This window comes from Penaeus japonicus, unplaced genomic scaffold (assembly GCF_977035675.1).
Source record: "Penaeus japonicus unplaced genomic scaffold, GWHDUDI00000001_assembly GWHDUDI00000036, whole genome shotgun sequence".
Taxonomy (NCBI): Eukaryota; Metazoa; Arthropoda; class Malacostraca; order Decapoda; family Penaeidae; genus Penaeus; species Penaeus japonicus.
Genome location: NW_028234438.1, coordinates 3,079,356 through 3,098,933, shown reverse-complemented (window position 1 = coordinate 3,098,933; position 19,578 = coordinate 3,079,356). Strand labels below are relative to the sequence as shown.

At 36.2% G+C, this 19,578-nt stretch overlaps 1 protein-coding gene across 1 annotated transcript in view; it reads right to left on the bottom strand.

Annotated features, from left to right (window-relative positions):
• Window positions 1-15,060: 15,060 nt before the first annotated feature.
• LOC122263939 (uncharacterized) overlaps window positions 15,061-19,578 on the bottom strand; it is a 10,608-nt gene continuing 6,090 nt past the window's right edge. The window contains exons 5-6 of the mRNA XM_043032582.2: window positions 17,999-18,086; window positions 15,061-17,626 (exon numbers count right to left, since the gene is read on the bottom strand). Coding sequence (XP_042888516.2) covers window positions 16,493-17,626; window positions 17,999-18,086 — 1,222 coding nt within the window. The 3' untranslated portion in view covers window positions 15,061-16,492. The remainder of the gene's footprint in view (window positions 17,627-17,998; window positions 18,087-19,578) is intronic.

The window sequence follows — 19,578 nt, the reverse complement described above, 5'->3', positions numbered from 1 at the left end:
TTTCAATGTCCTCTTCATTTGTGTCTGGATGACAGCTGGTAATATAGAGGTACACTGTGTCAGGTCGGTCTGCTCCTTTTAGCGGCTTTGGAGTTTGTTCTCTTGCTTTTCTTTTGTTGTTCCTTGATACGACTTTGACATAACCTTCGTCATCATCGTCTTAGCTGGATTGTGCTTGTTTCATTGTTTCGTGATTGGCTCTTGTTTTCTCAGCATAATTATTGATTATGACTGAGTGCCCTGCTGGAGGCGGGGGGGCAGGAGGGGGGGGGCGGAAGCTCCTTCCACCTGCTGCTGAGCTGTTTCCTCCCAGTGGCGGTTGGGATCGAGTTGCTCTTGCTTGTTCTTCTTTTGTTTCTTTTTTAGAGCTTCGTTTAGGGGATACCTGTGTAGAAGCTTCATGCCTGGTCTTATTCTGCATACCTGTTTTCGGTCTGACGGAGAGAGAGTTCGCGGATGACTCATGCTTCGGGGAGGTGGGTATGTCTCCTGTAGGGGCGGGGGTCTGCTGGCTGGGAGCGTCGATGGTGGGGCGCGTAGATGGCTCAGCAGAGTTGGGGGCCGGCGAGTCAGCAAGGGCACGAGGCGGCTGGCTGACCGTAGGCAGGGGGAGGGAGGATAACGGGTGGGGAGGTCCAGGCAGGGAGAGAGAGGAGGGTATCGGGTGGGAAGGATTGCTGGTCGTGGGTATCGGGGTGGAGGTAGGGGGAGGAGATGCAAACGGAAACGTTTCGTATGCATTCTGCCCATGGGGGGTGTCCGTCGTTGTTGTTACGAACACAATGTTTGGATTTTCAACACATTGATCAAGCATAGTATGCACGATAATGTTTGTCATCCGTTTAGTGTCCCCTGTCGTATTTCTAAGTTTTCTAGAGTCTGATAGGTTGATGGCAATGTCATGGGCTTCTTCGATTTCAGACGGTCTGTAGTATTTTCCGATTTGATCACTGAGGACAGACCTTGGCCACGGCCTTTTTGTTGCAATGAAGCACAGAGTTGTGTTAAGTACTATTGTAACACTGCCGCACTGATATATTGATTTCCTGTTTTCTGTATGGTTGTTTGCACTGTTGTCATTGCTGGTGATGCTGCTGAAAAAATACCCCTCACCCTGGGTCTGGGGGCAGCCTTGACCCTGACTGCCATGGGGGTGCCCATTCTCGTGGGTGGGGAGGCAGCTCTGACACACGCTACCAGGGGGCCCATATCCTAGGGCTGAGGTCCCGGTACCCTGGGAGGGGGGCACATTACCCTGGGCCAGGGGTTCCCTTTCACCCTGGGGAAGAGGGCTCGGGCTAGCTGCCCGAGGAAGCACCAGGGAAGCCCCCAGGTTGGTCCCCTCAAACCCTGGGGGAGGGGTCAGATTACCCTCTGACACTGCGGGACCATGAGAAGGCATGGTTTGCTGAGTTGCGGGGCTGCGGCGGAAAGGAGGCAAAAACACGTCCGATCATCACGGCAGCTAGACTCAGAGAGTCTAGGGATAGGGATAAGCTGAGAAGAAGAAGAAGAATCTAAATTTATTGCAAAGCACAGTTAATATTAAATAAAACTTTAACATATCTTATAATTTAGCTATGATCATTAATTTTATTTCTTTGTTTATTTTTTTTCTCGTTTCCAATATCTATACAAAAAGGCGGGATAAGAAAAGATAAAGCACTCATAGCTATGTTTACATCAACATTTATTTCGTCATATAAGTATCATTCAAGAATTAATATCTTGTATTAACCCATCGTCATATGGTGCATAAACTGTAGCACTAGCATACATGTCATAAAACAAGCAAACAAACAAACAAACAATCAAAATCTTTAGGCGTTTGTCGTAAGGTCAAAATCCCTATCAAGGTCAAATCTTCTTTTCTGTCAAAAATATAATCCTTCGTATGACAACGAGGAGGTGAGTCTATTTCTATCATGATTTCCACAATTTTCACAATGTTAGATAACAAAGTCTTTATTCTTTTTCATTCTCTATGCATATAATCGATCAATAATCCTTCAAATTCGTGATAAGACCCATCTCAGACCTCAAGACAAATAGTAAGGATGTTACAAGAGAAAAAAAAAAAAGAAAAAAAGAAAAAAAAAAGAAAAAAAGAAAAAGGAAAGAAAGAAAAAAAAAGTAATCATCAACGGTTCCCCGCATCGACAGTGAGCAAACTACCGAGACTATACTACAGTGGTAAAAAAGGGAATCAAATCCTTTATCTCATAGAAAATCCTATCTAAATTCTGTCTCTAATGGGATTGAAATCTGATTGTGACTTTTAGGTTATCCGGTAAGTTCAATATAATGTTTTTTCCTTTTCTTCCTATTTCTTTTCATTCGTTTTAACATTAACACCATAAAATGACCCCGACTATAAAACCAATAATGAAATATATCTATGAATAAAGTAATACAATGGAACGCAAGATCAATAATAAAAAAAAAAAAATCTAATTTATAAAGAACAACCTTTTTTAATAGGTATATCTGAAACATGGTTAAAAACCAAAAATCAGTTTAACACCAACAATTACGAAATAATCAGGAAAGATAAACCAAGTGGGAGGAGGTTTAGCTTTCTGCACGAAAAGCAATTTACAGCTAATAATAGGTGACTTCAACAGTCTTCACCCTCACTGGAATCCGAGGATAGATATAAAACTGGCAAACAAAACAGGAAGAAAGATTTTTGAATTAATAAATCAAAATAAGTTAATACTGCTACGCCAGTGGGTCTTTGTCTCTATGCGAAACGTGTTAATAATAAAATTATGTAAGCTGGACAAACATGGCGCAACGTCTGGGCAGGAGGAGCGGAGGAACGAGGCTAGGACAGACGCAGTTTGGTGTTGCTCCTGTGAAGACCTCACGTGTGCCCCTTGTGACCTGATATACTTTGTGTTGCCCTGTTATAAGCTGTATTGTGCAGTGTGATATATTGGTTTCCCCCCTGTATTGTGCCTATAGAAAAGTGTACGGGTAAATAACTAGTGTAAATAAAGGAAAGACTGTTATTGTGTGTTTATTTCGTGCCCTGCCTCGCAACGTGGCGTTTCCCCTCGTGGTGTTCTGGGACGCTGTAGTGTTCGGTGCCTCTTGGAGCTGTTCTGTGTTCACAACCCTGTGGTTAGCACGCCGTCTGCCTAGCCTGCCTCGTGTTGGTGGCAGATAGACGAGGCGGCCGGCGTAACAATACTATTAACCCCACCAGGCCAAACAACAAAAATAGACCCAAGAAATGTAAAGGAAACAACAAGAGACCTAATAATAGGAACACCAACCCTAAGTCACTTAGAAATAAGCTCAGGCCCACATCTAACCAGTGATCAACAACCAGTGATAATAAGAGATAAGATAAATCCTAATATAAATCAAATGAAAGAAAAGAAATGGGTATTTAAAGAAGAAGGATGGGCAGATTACAAAAAAAGACCAAAAAACTAAAGACGTAAATATAAAATCTCTAGAGGAATTAACAGAACTGTTGAGAATCACAGGAGAAATTTATTTCAAATTCAAAAGTGAAAATAGAAAAGACAAACCAAATAAGCCATGGTGGAACGAAAAATGTAAAGAAATTATGAAAAAAAAGAAATAAAGCATATAATAAATGGAGAAAGAAACCAAATAAAGAAAATCAAATCGAATACAAAACATTGCTAGCAAAAGCTAAACAAATTAATGAAAAAAAAAGAATCCTGGGAAAAATTCTGCACCTCCCTCAACTTTACAACCTCTCCAAAAACTGTTTGGAAATTCATTAAAAAATGAATGGCAAAACATCAAGAATGGATTATCCAATAATAACGAATAATCAACCCATCTCAGATAGATTAAAAAAGCTAGAACTATTCAGTAAAGAATTTCAAAAAGTAGTTAACAACAACCCAAAAATACTTCTGACTGAAAAAGAAATAAATAAATTCTTAGACCTTCCAGACACAAAAGGTTTAAATAATAAAATAACAATCACAGAATTAAAAGCAGTAATAAATAACACAAAAAACAACAAAGCATACGAACCAGATCATTAATTCTATTTCTTTGTTTAAATATTTTTTTCTCGTTTCCAGTATCTATACAAAAAGGCGGGATAAGAAAAGATAAAGCACTCATAGTTATGTTTACATCAACATTTATTTTGTCATATAAATATCATTCAGGAATTAATATCTTGTATTAACCCATCGTCATATGGTGCATAAACTGTAGCACTAGCATACAAGTCATAAAACAAGCAAACAAACACACAATCAAAATCTTTAGGCGTTTGTCGTAAGGTCAAAATCCCTATCAAGGTGAAATCTTCATTTCTGTCAAAAATATAATCCTTCGTATGCCAAAGAGGAGGTGAGTCTGTTCTTACAATGATTTCCACAATTTTCACAATGTTAGATAACAAAGTCTTTATTCTTTTTCATTCTCTATTCATATAATCGATCAATAATCCTTCAAATTCGTGATAAGACCCATCTCAGACCTCAAGACAAATAGTAAGGATGTTACAAGAGAGAGAGAGAGAGAAAAAAAGTAATCCTCAGAAAATAGAAAGGATGTTACAAGAGCAAAAAAAGAAAAGAAAAAAAAAGAAAAAAGGATAAAAAGTAATCCTCAACGGTTCCCCGCATTGACAGTGAGCAAACTACCGAGACTATAACACAGTGGTAAAAAAAGGGAATGAAATCCTATATCTCATAGAAAATCCTATCTAAATTCCGTCTCTAATGGCATTAAAATCTGACAGTGAGTTTTAAGATTATCCGGTAACTTCAACATCATATTTTTGCCTTTTCTTCCCATTTCTTTTCATTCCTTTTAACATTAACACCATAAAATGACCCCGACTATAAAAGCAATAAGGAAATATATATCTATGAATAAAGTAATACACTGGAACGGAAGATCAATAATAAAAAAAAAAGTAATGAAACTATCTAATTTATAAAGAACAATCTGATTTAACAATATGATTTTATATCTGAAACATGGTTAAAAACCAAAGATCAGTTGAACTTCAATAATTACGAAATAATCTGAAAAGAAAGAATAAACCAAGTGGGAGGAGGTTTAGCTGTCTGCATAAAAAGAAATTTACAGTTCAGATAATGAGACTTAGGAGATAGACACAAAGAAAAAATAGAAACACTCGGATTAAAAACAAATTACAAAGAAAAAGGGTTAAACATACTTGTAATATACAATCCCTGTAATAATAATATTGAAACAAAAGAATTAGAATATTATATAGAACAATTAGGAAAACCAAAGCTAATAATAGGTGACTTCAACAGTCATCACCCTCACTGGAATCCGAGGATAGATATAAAACTGGCAAACAAAACAGGAAGAAATATCTTTGAATGAATAAATCAAAATAATTGAATACTATTAACCCCACCAGGCCAAACAACAAAAATAGACCCAAGAAATGTAAAGGAAACAACAATAGACCTAGTAATAGGAACACCAACCCTAAGTCACTTAGAAATAAGCTCAGGCCCACATCTAACCAGTGAACATCTCCCAGTGATAATAAGAGATAATATAAATCCTAATATAAATCAAATGAAAGAAAAGAAATGAGTATTTAAAGAAGAAGGATGGGCAGATTACAAAAAATAGCTAAAAACTAAAGACGTAACAAATATAAAATCTCTAGAGGAATTAACAGAACTGTTGAGAATCATAGGAGAAATTTATTTCAAATTCAAAAGTGAAAATAGAAAAGACAAACCAAATAAGCCATGGTGGAACGAAAAATGTAAAGAAATGATAAAAAAGAAATGACGCATATAATAAATGGAGGAAGAAACCAAATAAAGAAAATCAAATCGAATACAAAACATTACTAGCAAAAGCTAAACAAATTATAGATAAAGAAAGAAAGAAAAATAAAAAAGAATCCTGGGAAAAATTCTGCACCTCCCTCAACTTTACAACCTCTCCAAAAACAATATGGAAATTCATAAAAAAAAAAAAAAATAAATGCATGGCAAAACATCAAGAATGGATTATCCAATAATAATGAATAATCAACCCATCTCAGATAGATTAAAAAAACTAGAACTATTCAGTAAAGAATTTCAAAAAGTAGTTAACAACAACCCAAAAATACTTCTGACTGACACAAAGGTTTAAATAATAAAATAACAATCACATAATTAAAAGCAGTAATAAATAACATAAAAACAACAGCAACAAAGCAAACGAACCAGATCATTAATTCTATTTCTTTGTTTAAATGTTTTTTTCTCGTTTCCAGTATCTATACAAAAAGGCGGGATAAGAAAAGATAAAGCACTCATAGCTATGTTTACATCAACATTTATTTTGTCATATAAATATCATTCAGGAATTAATATCTTGTATCAACCCATCGTCATATGGTGCATAAACTGTAGCACTAGCATACATGTCATAAAACAAGCAAACAAACAAACAAACAATCAAAATCTTTAGGCGTTTGTCGTAAGGTCAAAATCCCTATCAAGGTGAAATATTCTTTTCTGTCAAAAATATAATCCATCGTATGCCAAAGAGGAGGTGAGGTTGTTCTTATCATGATTTCCACAATTTTCACAATGTTAGATAACAAAGTCTTTATCCTTTTTCATTCTCTATTCACATAATCGATCAATAATCCTTCAAATTCGTGATAAGACCCATCTCAGACCTCAAGACAAATAGTAAGGATGTTACAAGAGAAAAAGAAAGGAAAAAAAAAAAAGAAAAAGGAAAAAAAAAAAAGTAATCCTCAACGGTTCCCCGCATTGACAGTGAGCAAACTACCGAGACTATACTACAGTGGTAAAAAAAGGGAATCAAATCCTATATCTCATAGAAAATCCTATCTAAATTCCGTCTCTAATGGCATTAAAATCTGATTGTGACTTTTTAGGTTATCCGGTAACTTCAACATCATGTTTTTGCCTTTTCTTCCCATTTCTTTTCATTCATTTTAACATTAACACCATAAAATGACCCCGACTATAAAAGCAATAATGAAATATATCTATGAATAAAGTAATACACTGGAACGCAAGATCAATAATAATAATAATAAAAAAAAAACGAATTAAACTATCTAATTTATAAAGAACAATCTGATTTAATAGGTATATCTGAAACATGGTTAAAAACCAAAGATCAGTTTAACATCAACAATTACGAAATAATCAGAAAAGATAGAATAAACCAAGTGGGAGGAGGTTTAGCTTTCTGCATAAAAAGAAATTTACAGTTCAGAAAATTAGACTTAGGAGATAGATATAAAAAAGAAAAAAAAAAGAAGAAAAAAAAAATAGAACCACTTGGATTAAAAATAAATGACAAAGAAAAATGGTTAAACAAAAATCAAAATCTTAAGGCATTTGTCGTAAGGTCAAAATCCCTATCAAGGTCAAATCTTCATTTCTGTCAAAAATATAATCCTTCGTATGCCAAAGAGGAGGTGAGTCTATTTCTATCATGATTTCCACAATTTTCACAATGATAGATAACTAAGTCTTTATTCTTTTTCATTCTCTATTCATATAATCGATCAATAATCCTTCAAATTCGTGATAAGACCCATCTCAGACCTCAAGACAAATAGTAAGGATGTTACAAGAGAGAGAGAGAGAGAGAGAGAGAGAGAGAGAGAGAGAGAGAGAGAGAGAGAGAGAGAGAGAGAGAGAGAGAGAGAGAGAGAGAGAGAGAGAGAAAGTAATCCTCAACGGTTCCCCGCATTGACAGTGAGCAAACTACCGAGACTATAACACAGTGGTAAAAAAAGGGAATCAAATCCTTTATCTTATAGAAAATCCTATCTAAATTCCGTCTCAAATGGCATTAAAATCTGATTGCGACTTTTTAGGTTATCCGGTAACTTCAACATAATGTTTTTGCCTTTTCTTCCCATTTCTTTTCATTCCTTTTAACATTAACACCATAAAATGACCCCGACTATAAAAGCAATAATGAAATATATATATGAATAAAGTAATACAATGGACCGCAAGATCAATAATAATAATAATAATAATAAAAAAAACCCACAGAATTAAACTATCTGATCTATAAAGAACAACCTGTTTAATAGGTATATCTGAAACATGGTTAAAAACCAAAGGTCAGTTTAACATCAACAATTATGAAATAATCAGAAAAGATAGAATAAACCAAGTGGGAGGAGGTTTAGCTTTCTGCATAAAAAGAAATTTACAGTTCTTAGAAATTTACAGACTTAGGAGATAGATATAAAAAAGAAGAAGAAGAAGAAGAAAAAAAAAAAAAAATTAGAACCACTTGGATTAAAAATAAATGACAAAGAAAAATGGTTAAACATACTTTTAATATACAATCCCTGTAATAATATTGAAACAAAAGAATTAGAATATTATATAGAACAATTAGGAAAACCAAAGCTAATAATAGGTGACTTCAACAGTCTTCACCCTCACTGGAATCCGAGGATAGATATAAAACTGGCAAACAAAACAGGAAGAAATATTTTTGAATGAATAAATCAAAATGATTTAATACTGTTAACCCCACCAGGCCAAACAACAAAAATAGACCCAAGAAAATGCAAAGGAAACAACAAAAGACCTAGTAATAGGAACACCAACCCTAAGTCACTTAGAAATAAGCTCTGGCCCACATCTAACCATTGATCACATACCAGTGATAATAAGAGATAAGATAAATCCTAATATAAATCAAATGAAAGAAAAGAAATGGGTATTTAAAGAAGAAGGATGGGCAGATCACAAAAAAAGACCAAAGACCTACAAACTAAAGACATATAAAATCTCTAGAGGAATTAACAGAACTGTTGAGAATCACAGGAGAAATTAATTTTAAATTCAAAAGTGAAAATAGAAAAGACAAACCAAATAAGCCATGGTGGAACGATAAATGTAAAGAAATGATAAAAAAAGAAGAAAGAAAGCATATAATAAATGGAGGAAGAAACCAAATAAAGAAAATCAAATCGAATACAAAACATTACTAGCAAAAGCTAAACAAATTATAGATAAAGAAGAAGAAGAAAAAAAAAAAAAAGAATCCTGGGAAAAATTTGCACCTCCCTCAACTTTACAACCTCTCCAAAAACAGTATGGAAATTCATTAAAAAAAAAGAAAAAAAAAAGGATGGGAAAATACCAAGAATGGATTATCCAATAATAATGAATAATGAACCCATCTCAGACAGATTAAAAAAGCTAGAAGTATTCAGTAAAGAATTTCGAAAAGTAGTTAACAACAACCCAAAAATACTTGTGACTGAAAAAGAAAGAAAAAAATTCTTCGACCTTCCAGACACAAAAGGTTTAAATAATAAAATAACAATCACATAATTAAAAGCAATAATGAATAACACAAAAAAACAATAAAGCATACGGACCAGATCATTAATTTTATTTTTGTTTAAATATTTTTTTTTCTCGTTTCCAATATCTATACAAAAAGCGGGATAAGAAAAGATAAAGCACTCAGAGTTATATTAACATCAACATTTATTTCGTCATATAAATATCATTCAGGAATTAATATCTTGTATTAACCCATCGTCATATGGTGCATAAACTGTAGCATTAGCATACATGTCATAAAACAAGCAAACAAACAAACAAACAATCAAAATCTTAAGGCATTTGTCGTAAGGTCAAAATCCCTATCAAGGTGAAATCTTCATTTCTGTCAAAAATATAATCCATCGTATGCCAAAGAGGAGGTGAGCTTGTTCTTATCAAGATTTCCACAATTTTCACAATGTTAAATAACAATGTCTTTATTCTTTTTTATTCTCTATTCATAAAATCGATCAATAATCCTTCAAATTCGTGATAAGACCCATCTCAGACCCTAAGACAAATAGTAAGGATGTTACAAGAAAGAGAGAGAGAGAGAGAGAGAGAGAGAGAGAGAGAGAGAGAGAGAGAGAGAGAGAGAGAGAGAGAGAGAGAGAGAGAGAGAGAGAAAGAAAGAAAGAAAGAAAGAAAAAAGAAAGAAAGAAAAAAAAAGTAATCCTCAACGGTTCCCCGCATTGACAGTGAGCAAACTACCGAGACTATAACACAGTGGTAAAAAAAGGGAATCAAATCCTTTATCTCATAGAAAATCCTATCTAAATTCCGTCTCTAATGGCATTAAAATCTGATTGTGACTTTTTAGGTTATCCGGTAACTTCAACATCATGTTTTTGCCTTTTCTTCCCATTTCTTTTCATTCGTTTTAACATTAACACCATAAAATGACCCCGACTATAAAACAAATAATGAAATATATCTATGAATAAAGTAATACACTGGAACGCAAGATCAATAATAATAAAAAAAAAATAAAAAAAAATATCTAATTTATAAAGAACAACCTTTTTTAATAGGTATATCTGAAACATGGTTAAAAACCAAAAATCAGTTTAACATCAACAATTACGAAATAATCAGAAAAGATAAACCAAGTGGGAGGAGGTTTAGCTTTCTGCATGAAAAGCAATTTACAGCTAATAATAGGTGACTTCAACAGTCTTCACCCTCACTGGAATCCGAGGATAGATATAAAACTGGCAAACAAAACAGGAAGAAATATTTTTGAATTAATAAATCAAAATAAGTTAATACTGCTACGCCAGTGGGTCTTTGTCTCTGTGCGAAACATGTGTTAATAATAAAATGATGTAAGCTGGACAAACATGGCGCAACGTCTGGGCAGGCGGAGCGGAGGAACGAGGCCAGGAGAGACGCAGTTTGGTGTTGCTCCTGGGAAGACCTCGCATGTGCCCTTGTGACCTGATATATTTTGTGTTGCCCTGTTATAAGCTGTATTGTGCAGTGTGATATGCTGGTTTCCCCCCTGTATTGTGCCTATAGAAAAGTGTATGGGTAAATAACTAGTGTAAATAAAGGAAAGACTGTTATTGTGTGTTTATTTCGTCCCCTGCCTCGCCACATGGCGTTTCCCCTCGTGGTGTTCTGGGACGCTGTAGTGTTCGGTGCCTCTTGGAGCTGTTCTGTGTTCACGACCCTGTGGTTAGCACGCCGTCTGCCTAGCCTGCCTCGTGTTGGTGACAGATAGACGAGGCGGTCGGCGTAACAATACTATAAACCCCACCAGGCCAAACAGCAAAAATAGACCCAAGAAATGCAAAGGAAACAACAATAGACCTAGTAATAGGAACACCAACCCTAAGTCACTTAGAAATAAGCTCAAGCCCACATCTAACCAGTGATCACCAACCAGTGATAATAAGAGATAAGATAAATCCTAATATAAATCAAATGAAAGAAAAGAAATGGGTATCTAAAGAAGAAGGATAGGCAGATTACAAAAAAAGACCTAAAAACTAAAGACGTAAATATAAAATCTCTAGAGGAATTAACAGAACTGTTGAGAATCATAGGAGAAATTTATTTCAAATTCAAAAGTGAAAATAGAAAAGACAAACCAAATAAGCCATGGTGGAACGAAAAATGTAAAGAAATTATAAAAAAAAGAAATAAAGCATATAATAAATGGAGAAAGAAACTAAATAAAGAAAATCAAATCGAATACAAAACATTGTTAGCAAAAGCTAAACAAATTAATGAAAAAAAAAGAATCCTGGGAAAAATTCTGCACCTCCCTCAACTTTACAACCTCTCCAAAAACTGTTTGGAAATTCATAAAAAAATGAATGGCAAAACATCAAGAATGGATTATCCAATAATGATGAATCATCAACCCATCTTAGATAGATTAAAAAAAGCTAGAAGTATTCAGTAAAGAATTAAAAAAAGTAGTTAACAACAACCCAAAAATACTTCTGACTGACACAAAGGTTTAAATAATAAAATAACAATCACATAATTAAAAGCAGTAATAAATAACACAAAAACAACAGCAACAAAGCATACGAACCAGATCATTAATTCTATTTCTTTGTTTAAATATTTTTTTCTCGTTTCCAGTATCTATACAAAAAGGCGGGATAAGAAAAGATAAAGCACTCATAGTTATGTTTACATCAACATTTATTTTGTCATATAAATATCATTCAGGAATTAATATCTTGTATTAACCCATCGTCATATGGTGCATAAACTGTAGCACTAGCATACATGTCACTGTAAGCCACTGATTTTCGGACTATTACTGTTATTTGATTGTAATACAGGCTTTGTAATAATAGTTCCTTAAGACACGCTGTTCCCTAGCGACTAGCGGAAGTACTGACCGACACCTGCTTCCTGCCCCAACCTTCACCTGGTCACAGCTGACACACCCACAAGTGTACCGAACCGGAAGCACCATTAAAACCTCTTCGCTGACCCAAATACATTTTCTATGTTATAGCAGGAGGAATCTGTAGACATCTCCCTCCTTCTCATCTTCATTGCCATTTGGTAGTATGTGTATTTTCATTGCTGTGTAGCATGCAATAGTCTGCTTCCGGTCCCTTCAGCTGTTTCCGTTGGTCGAATGGCCCAAGGCAGGGAAAGTGTCACAGAGTTGCCAGCGTCACCACCGAAGCAGGTCATAAGAACGAGGTGCAGATCAGGACAAAGCAGAGAGAGACAGAGAGGTCAGACAGACAGACTAGAGCGAGCAGCTCTGACTTCTGGCCTTCGGCCAGAGTCTAGTGTATTAACAGTCCACAATAAAGACCATGGCACGTGAACGTCTGTCTCTTATCCACCGACCTACAACCAGGGCATCGAGTGCTATACAACTGCTAGTAGCGAGTTCACAGTCATAAAACAAGCAAACAAACAAACAAAATCTTTAGGCGTTTGTCGTAAGGCCAAAATCCCTATCAAGGTCAAATCTTCATTTCTGTCAAAAATATAATCCTTCGTATGACAACGAGGAGGTGAGTCTATTTCTATCATGATTTCCACAATTTTCACAATGTTAGATAACAAAGTCTTTATTCTTTTTCATTCTCTATGCATATAATCGATCAATAATCCTTCAAATTCGTGATAATACCCATCTCAGACCTCAAGACAAATAGTAAGGATGTTACAAGAGAAAAAAAAAGAAAAAAAAAGAAAAAAAAAAAGAAAAGAAAAAGGAAAGAAAGAAAAAAAATGTAATCATCAATGGTTCCCCGCACTGACAGTGAGCAAACTACCGAGACTATACTACAGTGGTAAAAAAAAGGGAATCAAATCCTATATCTCATAGAAAATCCTATCTAAATTCTGTTTCTAATGGCATTAAAATCTGATTGTGACTTTTTAGGTTATCCGGTAACTTCAACATCATGTTTTTGCCTTTTCTTCCCATTTCTTTTCATTCGTTTTAACATTAACACCATAAAATGACCCCGACTATAAAACAAATAATGAAATATATCTATGAATAAAGTAATACAATGGAACGCAAGATCAATAATAATTAAAAAAAAAAAATAATAATAAAATATCTAATTTATAAAGAACAACCTGATTGAATAGGTATATCTGAAACATGGTTAAAAACCAAAAATCAGTTTAACATCAACAATTACGAAATAATCAGAAAAGATAAACCAAGTGGGAGGAGGTTTAGCTTTCTGCATGAAAAGAAATTTACAGCTAATAATAGGTGACTTCAACAGTCTTCACCCTCACTGGAATCCGAGGATAGATATAAAACTGGCAAACAAAACAGGAAGAAATATTTTTGAATTAATAAATCAAAATAAGTTAATACTGCTACGCCAGTGGGTCTTTGTCTCTGTGCGAAACGTGTTAATAATAAAATGATGTAAGCTGGACAAACATGACGCAACGTCTGGGCAGGCGGAGCGGAGGAACGAGGCCAGGACAGACGCAGTTTGGTGTTGCTCCTGTGAAGACCTCGCATGTGCCCTTGTGACCTGATATATTTTGTGTTGCCCTGTTATAAGCTGTATTGTGCAGTGTGATGTGCTGGTTTCCCCCCTGTATTGTGCCTATAGAAAAGTGTACGGGTAAATAACTAGTGTAAATAAAGGAAAGACTGTTATTGTGTGTTTATTTCGTGCCCTGCCTCGCCACGTGGCGTTTCCCCTCGTGGTGTTCTGGGACGCTGTAGTGTTCGGTGCCTCTTGGAGCTGTTCTGTGTTCACGACCCTGTGGTTAGCACGCCGTCTGCCTAGCCTGCCTCGTGTTGGTGGCAGATAGACGAGGCGGCCGGCGTAACAATACTATTAACCCCACCAGGCCAAACAACAAAAATAGACCCAAGAAATGCAAAGGAAACAACAAGAGACCTAATAATAAGAACACCAACCCTAAGTCACTTAGAAATAAGCTCAGGCCCACATCTAACCAGTGATCACCAACCAGTGATAATAAGAGATGAGATAAATCCTAATATAAATCAAATGAAAGAAAAGAAATGGGTATCTAAAGGAGAAAGATGAGCAGATTACAAAAAAAGACCTAAAAACTAAAAAGGTAAATATAAAATTAACAGAACTGTTGAGAATCACAGGAGAAATGGATTTCAAATTCAAAGTGAAAATAGAAAAGTCAAACCAAATAAGCCATGGTGGAACAAAAAATGTAAAGAAATTATTAAAAAAGAAATAAAGCATATAATAAATGGAGGAAGAAACCAAATAAAGAAAATCAAATTGAATACAACACATCACTAGCAAAATCTAAACAAATTATAGATAAAGAAAAAAAAAAAAAAAAAAAGGAAAAATTCTGCACCTCCCTCAACTTTACAACCTCTCCAAAAACAGTATGGAAATTCATAAAAAATGAATGGCAAAACATCAAGAATGGATTATCCAATAATAATGAATAATCAACCCATCTCAGATAGATAAAAAAAGATAGAACTATTCAGTAAAGCATTTCAAAAAGTAGTTAACAACCCAATAATACTTCTGACTGAAAAAGAAAGAAAGAAAGAAAAAAATCTTAGACCTTCCAGACACAAAAGGTTTAAATAATAAAATAATAATCACAGAATTAAAAGCAGTAATGAATAACACAAAAAACAACAACAACAACAAAGCATACGGACCATATCATTAATTTTATTTCTTTGTTTAAATATTTTTCTCGTTTCCAATATCTATACAAAAAGCGGGATAAGAAAAGATAAAGCACTCAGAGTTATATTAACATCAACATTTATTTCGTCATATAAATATCATTCAGGAATTAATATCTTGTATTAACCCATCGTCATATGGTGCATAACCTGTAGCACTAGCATACATGTCATAAAACAAGAAAACAAACACACAATCAAAATCTTTAGGCGTTTGTCGTAAGGTCAAAATCCCTATCAAGGTGAAATCATTTCTGTCAAAAATATAATCCTTCGTATGCCAAAGAGGAGGTGAGTCTGTTCTTATCAAGATTTCCACAATTTTCACAATGTTAAATAACAATGTCTTTATTCTTTTTTATTCTCTATTCATAAAATCGATCAATAATCCTTCAAATTCGTGATAAGACCCATCTCAGACCTCAAGACAAATAGTAAGGATGCTACAAGAGAGAGAGAGAGAAAAAAAAAGTAATCATCAACGGTTCCCCGCATTGACAGTGAGCAAACTACCGAGACTATAACACAGTGGTAAAAAAAGGGAATCAAATCCTATATCTCATAGAAAATCCTATCTAAATTCCGTCTCTAATGGCATTAAAATCTGATTGCGACTTTTTAGGTTATCCGGTAACTTCAACATCATGTTTTTTGCCATTTCTTCTTTTTAACATTAACACCATAAAATGCTGTAAACCATCGTCATATGATATTGTATAAAATAAATGAGACAAAATACACTCAGAACGCACATGTAATTAGAATTATATGTAAATTCCATGCGATTTTGCTGAAGATTTAACCAATACGTATGAGTTACATCTCTTGAGTTGTGAGGGCATTCGTTCTCATTCCTCTCTTCTCCTCACACGTGTCACAATTAAATCTGTTCATCGTCATTTAGTACATAAACTTAGTACATAAGTTTAGAACGTCGTCATTGATATAAACTTAGGCGTATACGCGTGACAGAACATAAGTACTGGTTGTGATTAACAACTCGTCAGAAAACATACTGAATAATATTGTCAAAAATATATCGGTATAATGTAATACCGAAGTCATGCAAAATATATATGGAACTCCATGAAACCGCATTGATAAACTTACACAAATCTATGTAAATCTATGAAAATGATGCTCTGCAGTTTGACTTAAAATATAATAATATCAACCCAACCAATTCATAATTGATGTAACAAACCGTATAAAGAACTCTAAAGCTGAGATTTATAAAGTTCTATACTGTATTCATAAAGAGTCTATGCTGTATCTCCCTAAGATTTTGTATCGTTTGTCTCAAATACATTTATTAATTCACAAAAATTCAAAAATATTATGGTGAGGACCCAAATGCATTAACCTCTTCTACCCTTCAACTTCCTAGTCTTTTTCCATTTTATAAGAAAGCCCTATAGAAAATTACGATTCTGAGATACTGCAAGTTTTCGGGCTGGTCGCTCCTGTTTCTTATCCCCCTTTTTCCTATCTTTTAGAGTGATGTCCCAAATTCGTGCATAATTGTTAGAATTCTGTCCATGAGTTCAGTGGCAGTGTCCGTCGCCATGTAAGCCTCGTTGTAGCTGAGTGTGTAGGGCATATTTCCCCGGAATGTGAACAGCTGGTGAAGCATCATGAACTCAAACTGGTCTGTACTATTGAACATGGAGAGATCCGTCTGCTGGAGGTGTTCCCCGACGCCTGGAATTATGGTCGTGAGATCGCCGAGGTTGGTGATGCCGTAGTCCCTGGCGAGTTTAGGCTCGCCTGCATGGTATTCCACTGGGGATGGTGGTGAAAGGGTCATCTCCCTCACCACATGCTGCTGAAGGGCTTCGCCAGATTTCAAGAGAACCAATAGCCTCTGGTGGAGCTTCCTGGTGTAGTCCCAGAAGTTGTCGCGAACGTTGGAGGGCGTCTCTACCCTGTGCACAGTGGGGCGAGAGTGTAATCCTAAGATCGGGAGGGGACGCGGCTTCATGTACCTTCTCACATCCGTCGCCAAATGGATGCTCATGTGATGAGACTCCACCTCTACTCCTGCATCCCTCACCATCTCAATGATAGCCATGTTAACCACAGCCTCCAATCCGCTGTTGAATGTAACGCCATTTGCTTTGCACTTCGTTGCAAAGGACGTCCGGGTCTTCTGGTCGACGTTCCGGTAGACACGGCCAATTGATGACTCTCCTCCTGGAGGCGGGAAGGCCTTGAAGAGAATGGGCGTGGTGTTGCATGCCAGAAGCTCTTGCTTCATTGCTTCAAGCTTCTCAGGCTCCTTTAAGAAGTCCTGCTCGATCTGTTTGTCAACCATAACGATGTCCTCATTGCTCAAGAAAACCCCATATGGTTCATCGTCTATGGGTCGTCCAGCTATGACGTCGTTCAGCAGCTCCACAAGTTTGCCGCAGATGAGAGTCATGGTGAACCCATCAACGAATGAGTGGTGTGGCATCATGACGAGGTCGTATTGGTATGGGTAAGCTGCTTTAATTTCGGGCAATAGACAGGGGGCATCAGCATCCACAGGAATGAGTTTGGCTTTCCAAGTGGGCGTGCGGTCGGCGGAGAAAGGTTCACGACAGAACTGCTTTATGACGGCACTACTATCGGTTCCTTCCAGGTACTGTAATATAAGGAACAGTTGGTCAGCATTCGCAGTTCCCTCTCTCTCTCTTTGTCTCTTTCTATGCATGTCTTTCCCTCCACTCTTTCTTCTTCCTTTATCTCAACACTTTTCACTATTTTTCAAGAATTAAGACTATATGTTATAGACTTCAAAATGATTGCCTTCTATTACGCTCATATGCCTTCTTTTAACACCCAAAGACATTTTTAGAACCCGAATCTATCATGAAAAAAGACCTACCTAAAAAAATCCATACACTTTAGAAACATAAAATCGAAACCCATATTCGTGAACAATACCCACTTTCAGAATTAAGTATCATGATCATTTTTGTACTGTTCTTATTTCAAAAAGTCCGAAAGAACTGACCTCAAAGTCGATGTCTGGATTCAGGTCCTCACAAACCCACAGCTGTCCATCACGCTCCTTGATGAAGCAGCGGCAATTAGGTATTTTCCTGGTAAGTTTTTGATTAGTTATATTTAGAGTTAGTGTTTTTATTTGATCTTATGGTTGCATACAATATAGGGTTATCTGCAATTTATTTAATGCTAATGATGGTTGTCACCATAATTTCTCTCACTCTTACTCCGACTCTTACCATGCTTTACCTCATCTATCTACAAAATCTATGGATTTTCTTCTAACGTGACTCTGTTTACCACTATTTTTTAACCTATAGTTCCCATACATTACTTTTTTTCTAGCTGAAACCAAAACGAAACCAATTATCTCAAACAACTATGATGTTTTGCCTCCTCAATTGAAATGCCCAGGATAAGAGCTCTATTTTAAGCAACCTACTGTTATCCTAAACACTTAGAATACAGGAAACTTCCACATTATCAATATGGTTTTCGACAGGATTGTCTGCTGGTGACCCACTAGTTTCTGTAAACCATATTTTGTTATTTGCTCTCAATTCCTGTGGTGAGATAAGGATGATCTTTGACATTTTGAATTTCCTTGATCATATCTAGCATAAAGCCTTCTAGCAAAACTCCTAATGTTCGGTTCCATCGATTGTGGTCAGAATAGATGGCTTCCCTTCCAGCTTCTACTCAATTAGTGCTGGTGTCCCTCAGGGCTCTGTGCTCTCCCCTGTCTTGCTCTTACTATTCATCAACGACCTCGCTTCCACCTCTTCTTACGGAGCTGCACGATGTAATCAAAAGCCTTTCATCTAATAAACTATCAAAATATGATTAGACACTTACTTCACCTCTTTCGCCTTTTTGTTACTACCTTATCTATGACGGGGCTGCCGTACGTCAAACAGCTGAAGACGAGGAGCACCAAAGCAATTGGTATTCTGCGGGTGGTCTCCCAATTGTCGTGGGATTCAGTTCAGTTCAGAGAGATTTGCGAAGACGTCGCTTCGCTTGGCCTCTAAGCTATAAGTGCGGGGTGCCGACTCTACGACGCTCTTGCGACTCTACCAAATGTTGGTCAAAAGCAAGCCGGATTACAGGTGCGAAGCCTACTCATCAGCCATCCCTAACGTTCTCCAGTTCCTGGACCCATTACACAAGGAGCCCTAAAGGATCTGCACTAGCAGTTTTCGTTCTTCACCAGTGCTTCCTTATATACCAAAAGTGGACAAACACGATGTAGACAGAGTTACACCGTGACTACATGAACCTGATTTATTACACCTGCCTATAACGAAACTCTAAATTCCCTAGTTATAGCACTGTGCTCGACCCACGAGTCGATGCACAGTCTTTCAGTAAGAGAATGAGGGGCCTTGCAACAGATCTCAGTATGAACATCTGCAGGATCCTACCAGTTGGCATCCCCCAGGTCCCTCCTTGGACAAATCTAGTCGAGCTGGATATTGTCGGAATCGGGAAGAATGGAAGAACTGATATGGAAATCAAGCAGAGGTTCCTAGAACACACTTCGTAATATTAATCTACAACAGAAATATACACAGTGCTCCAAGTCCG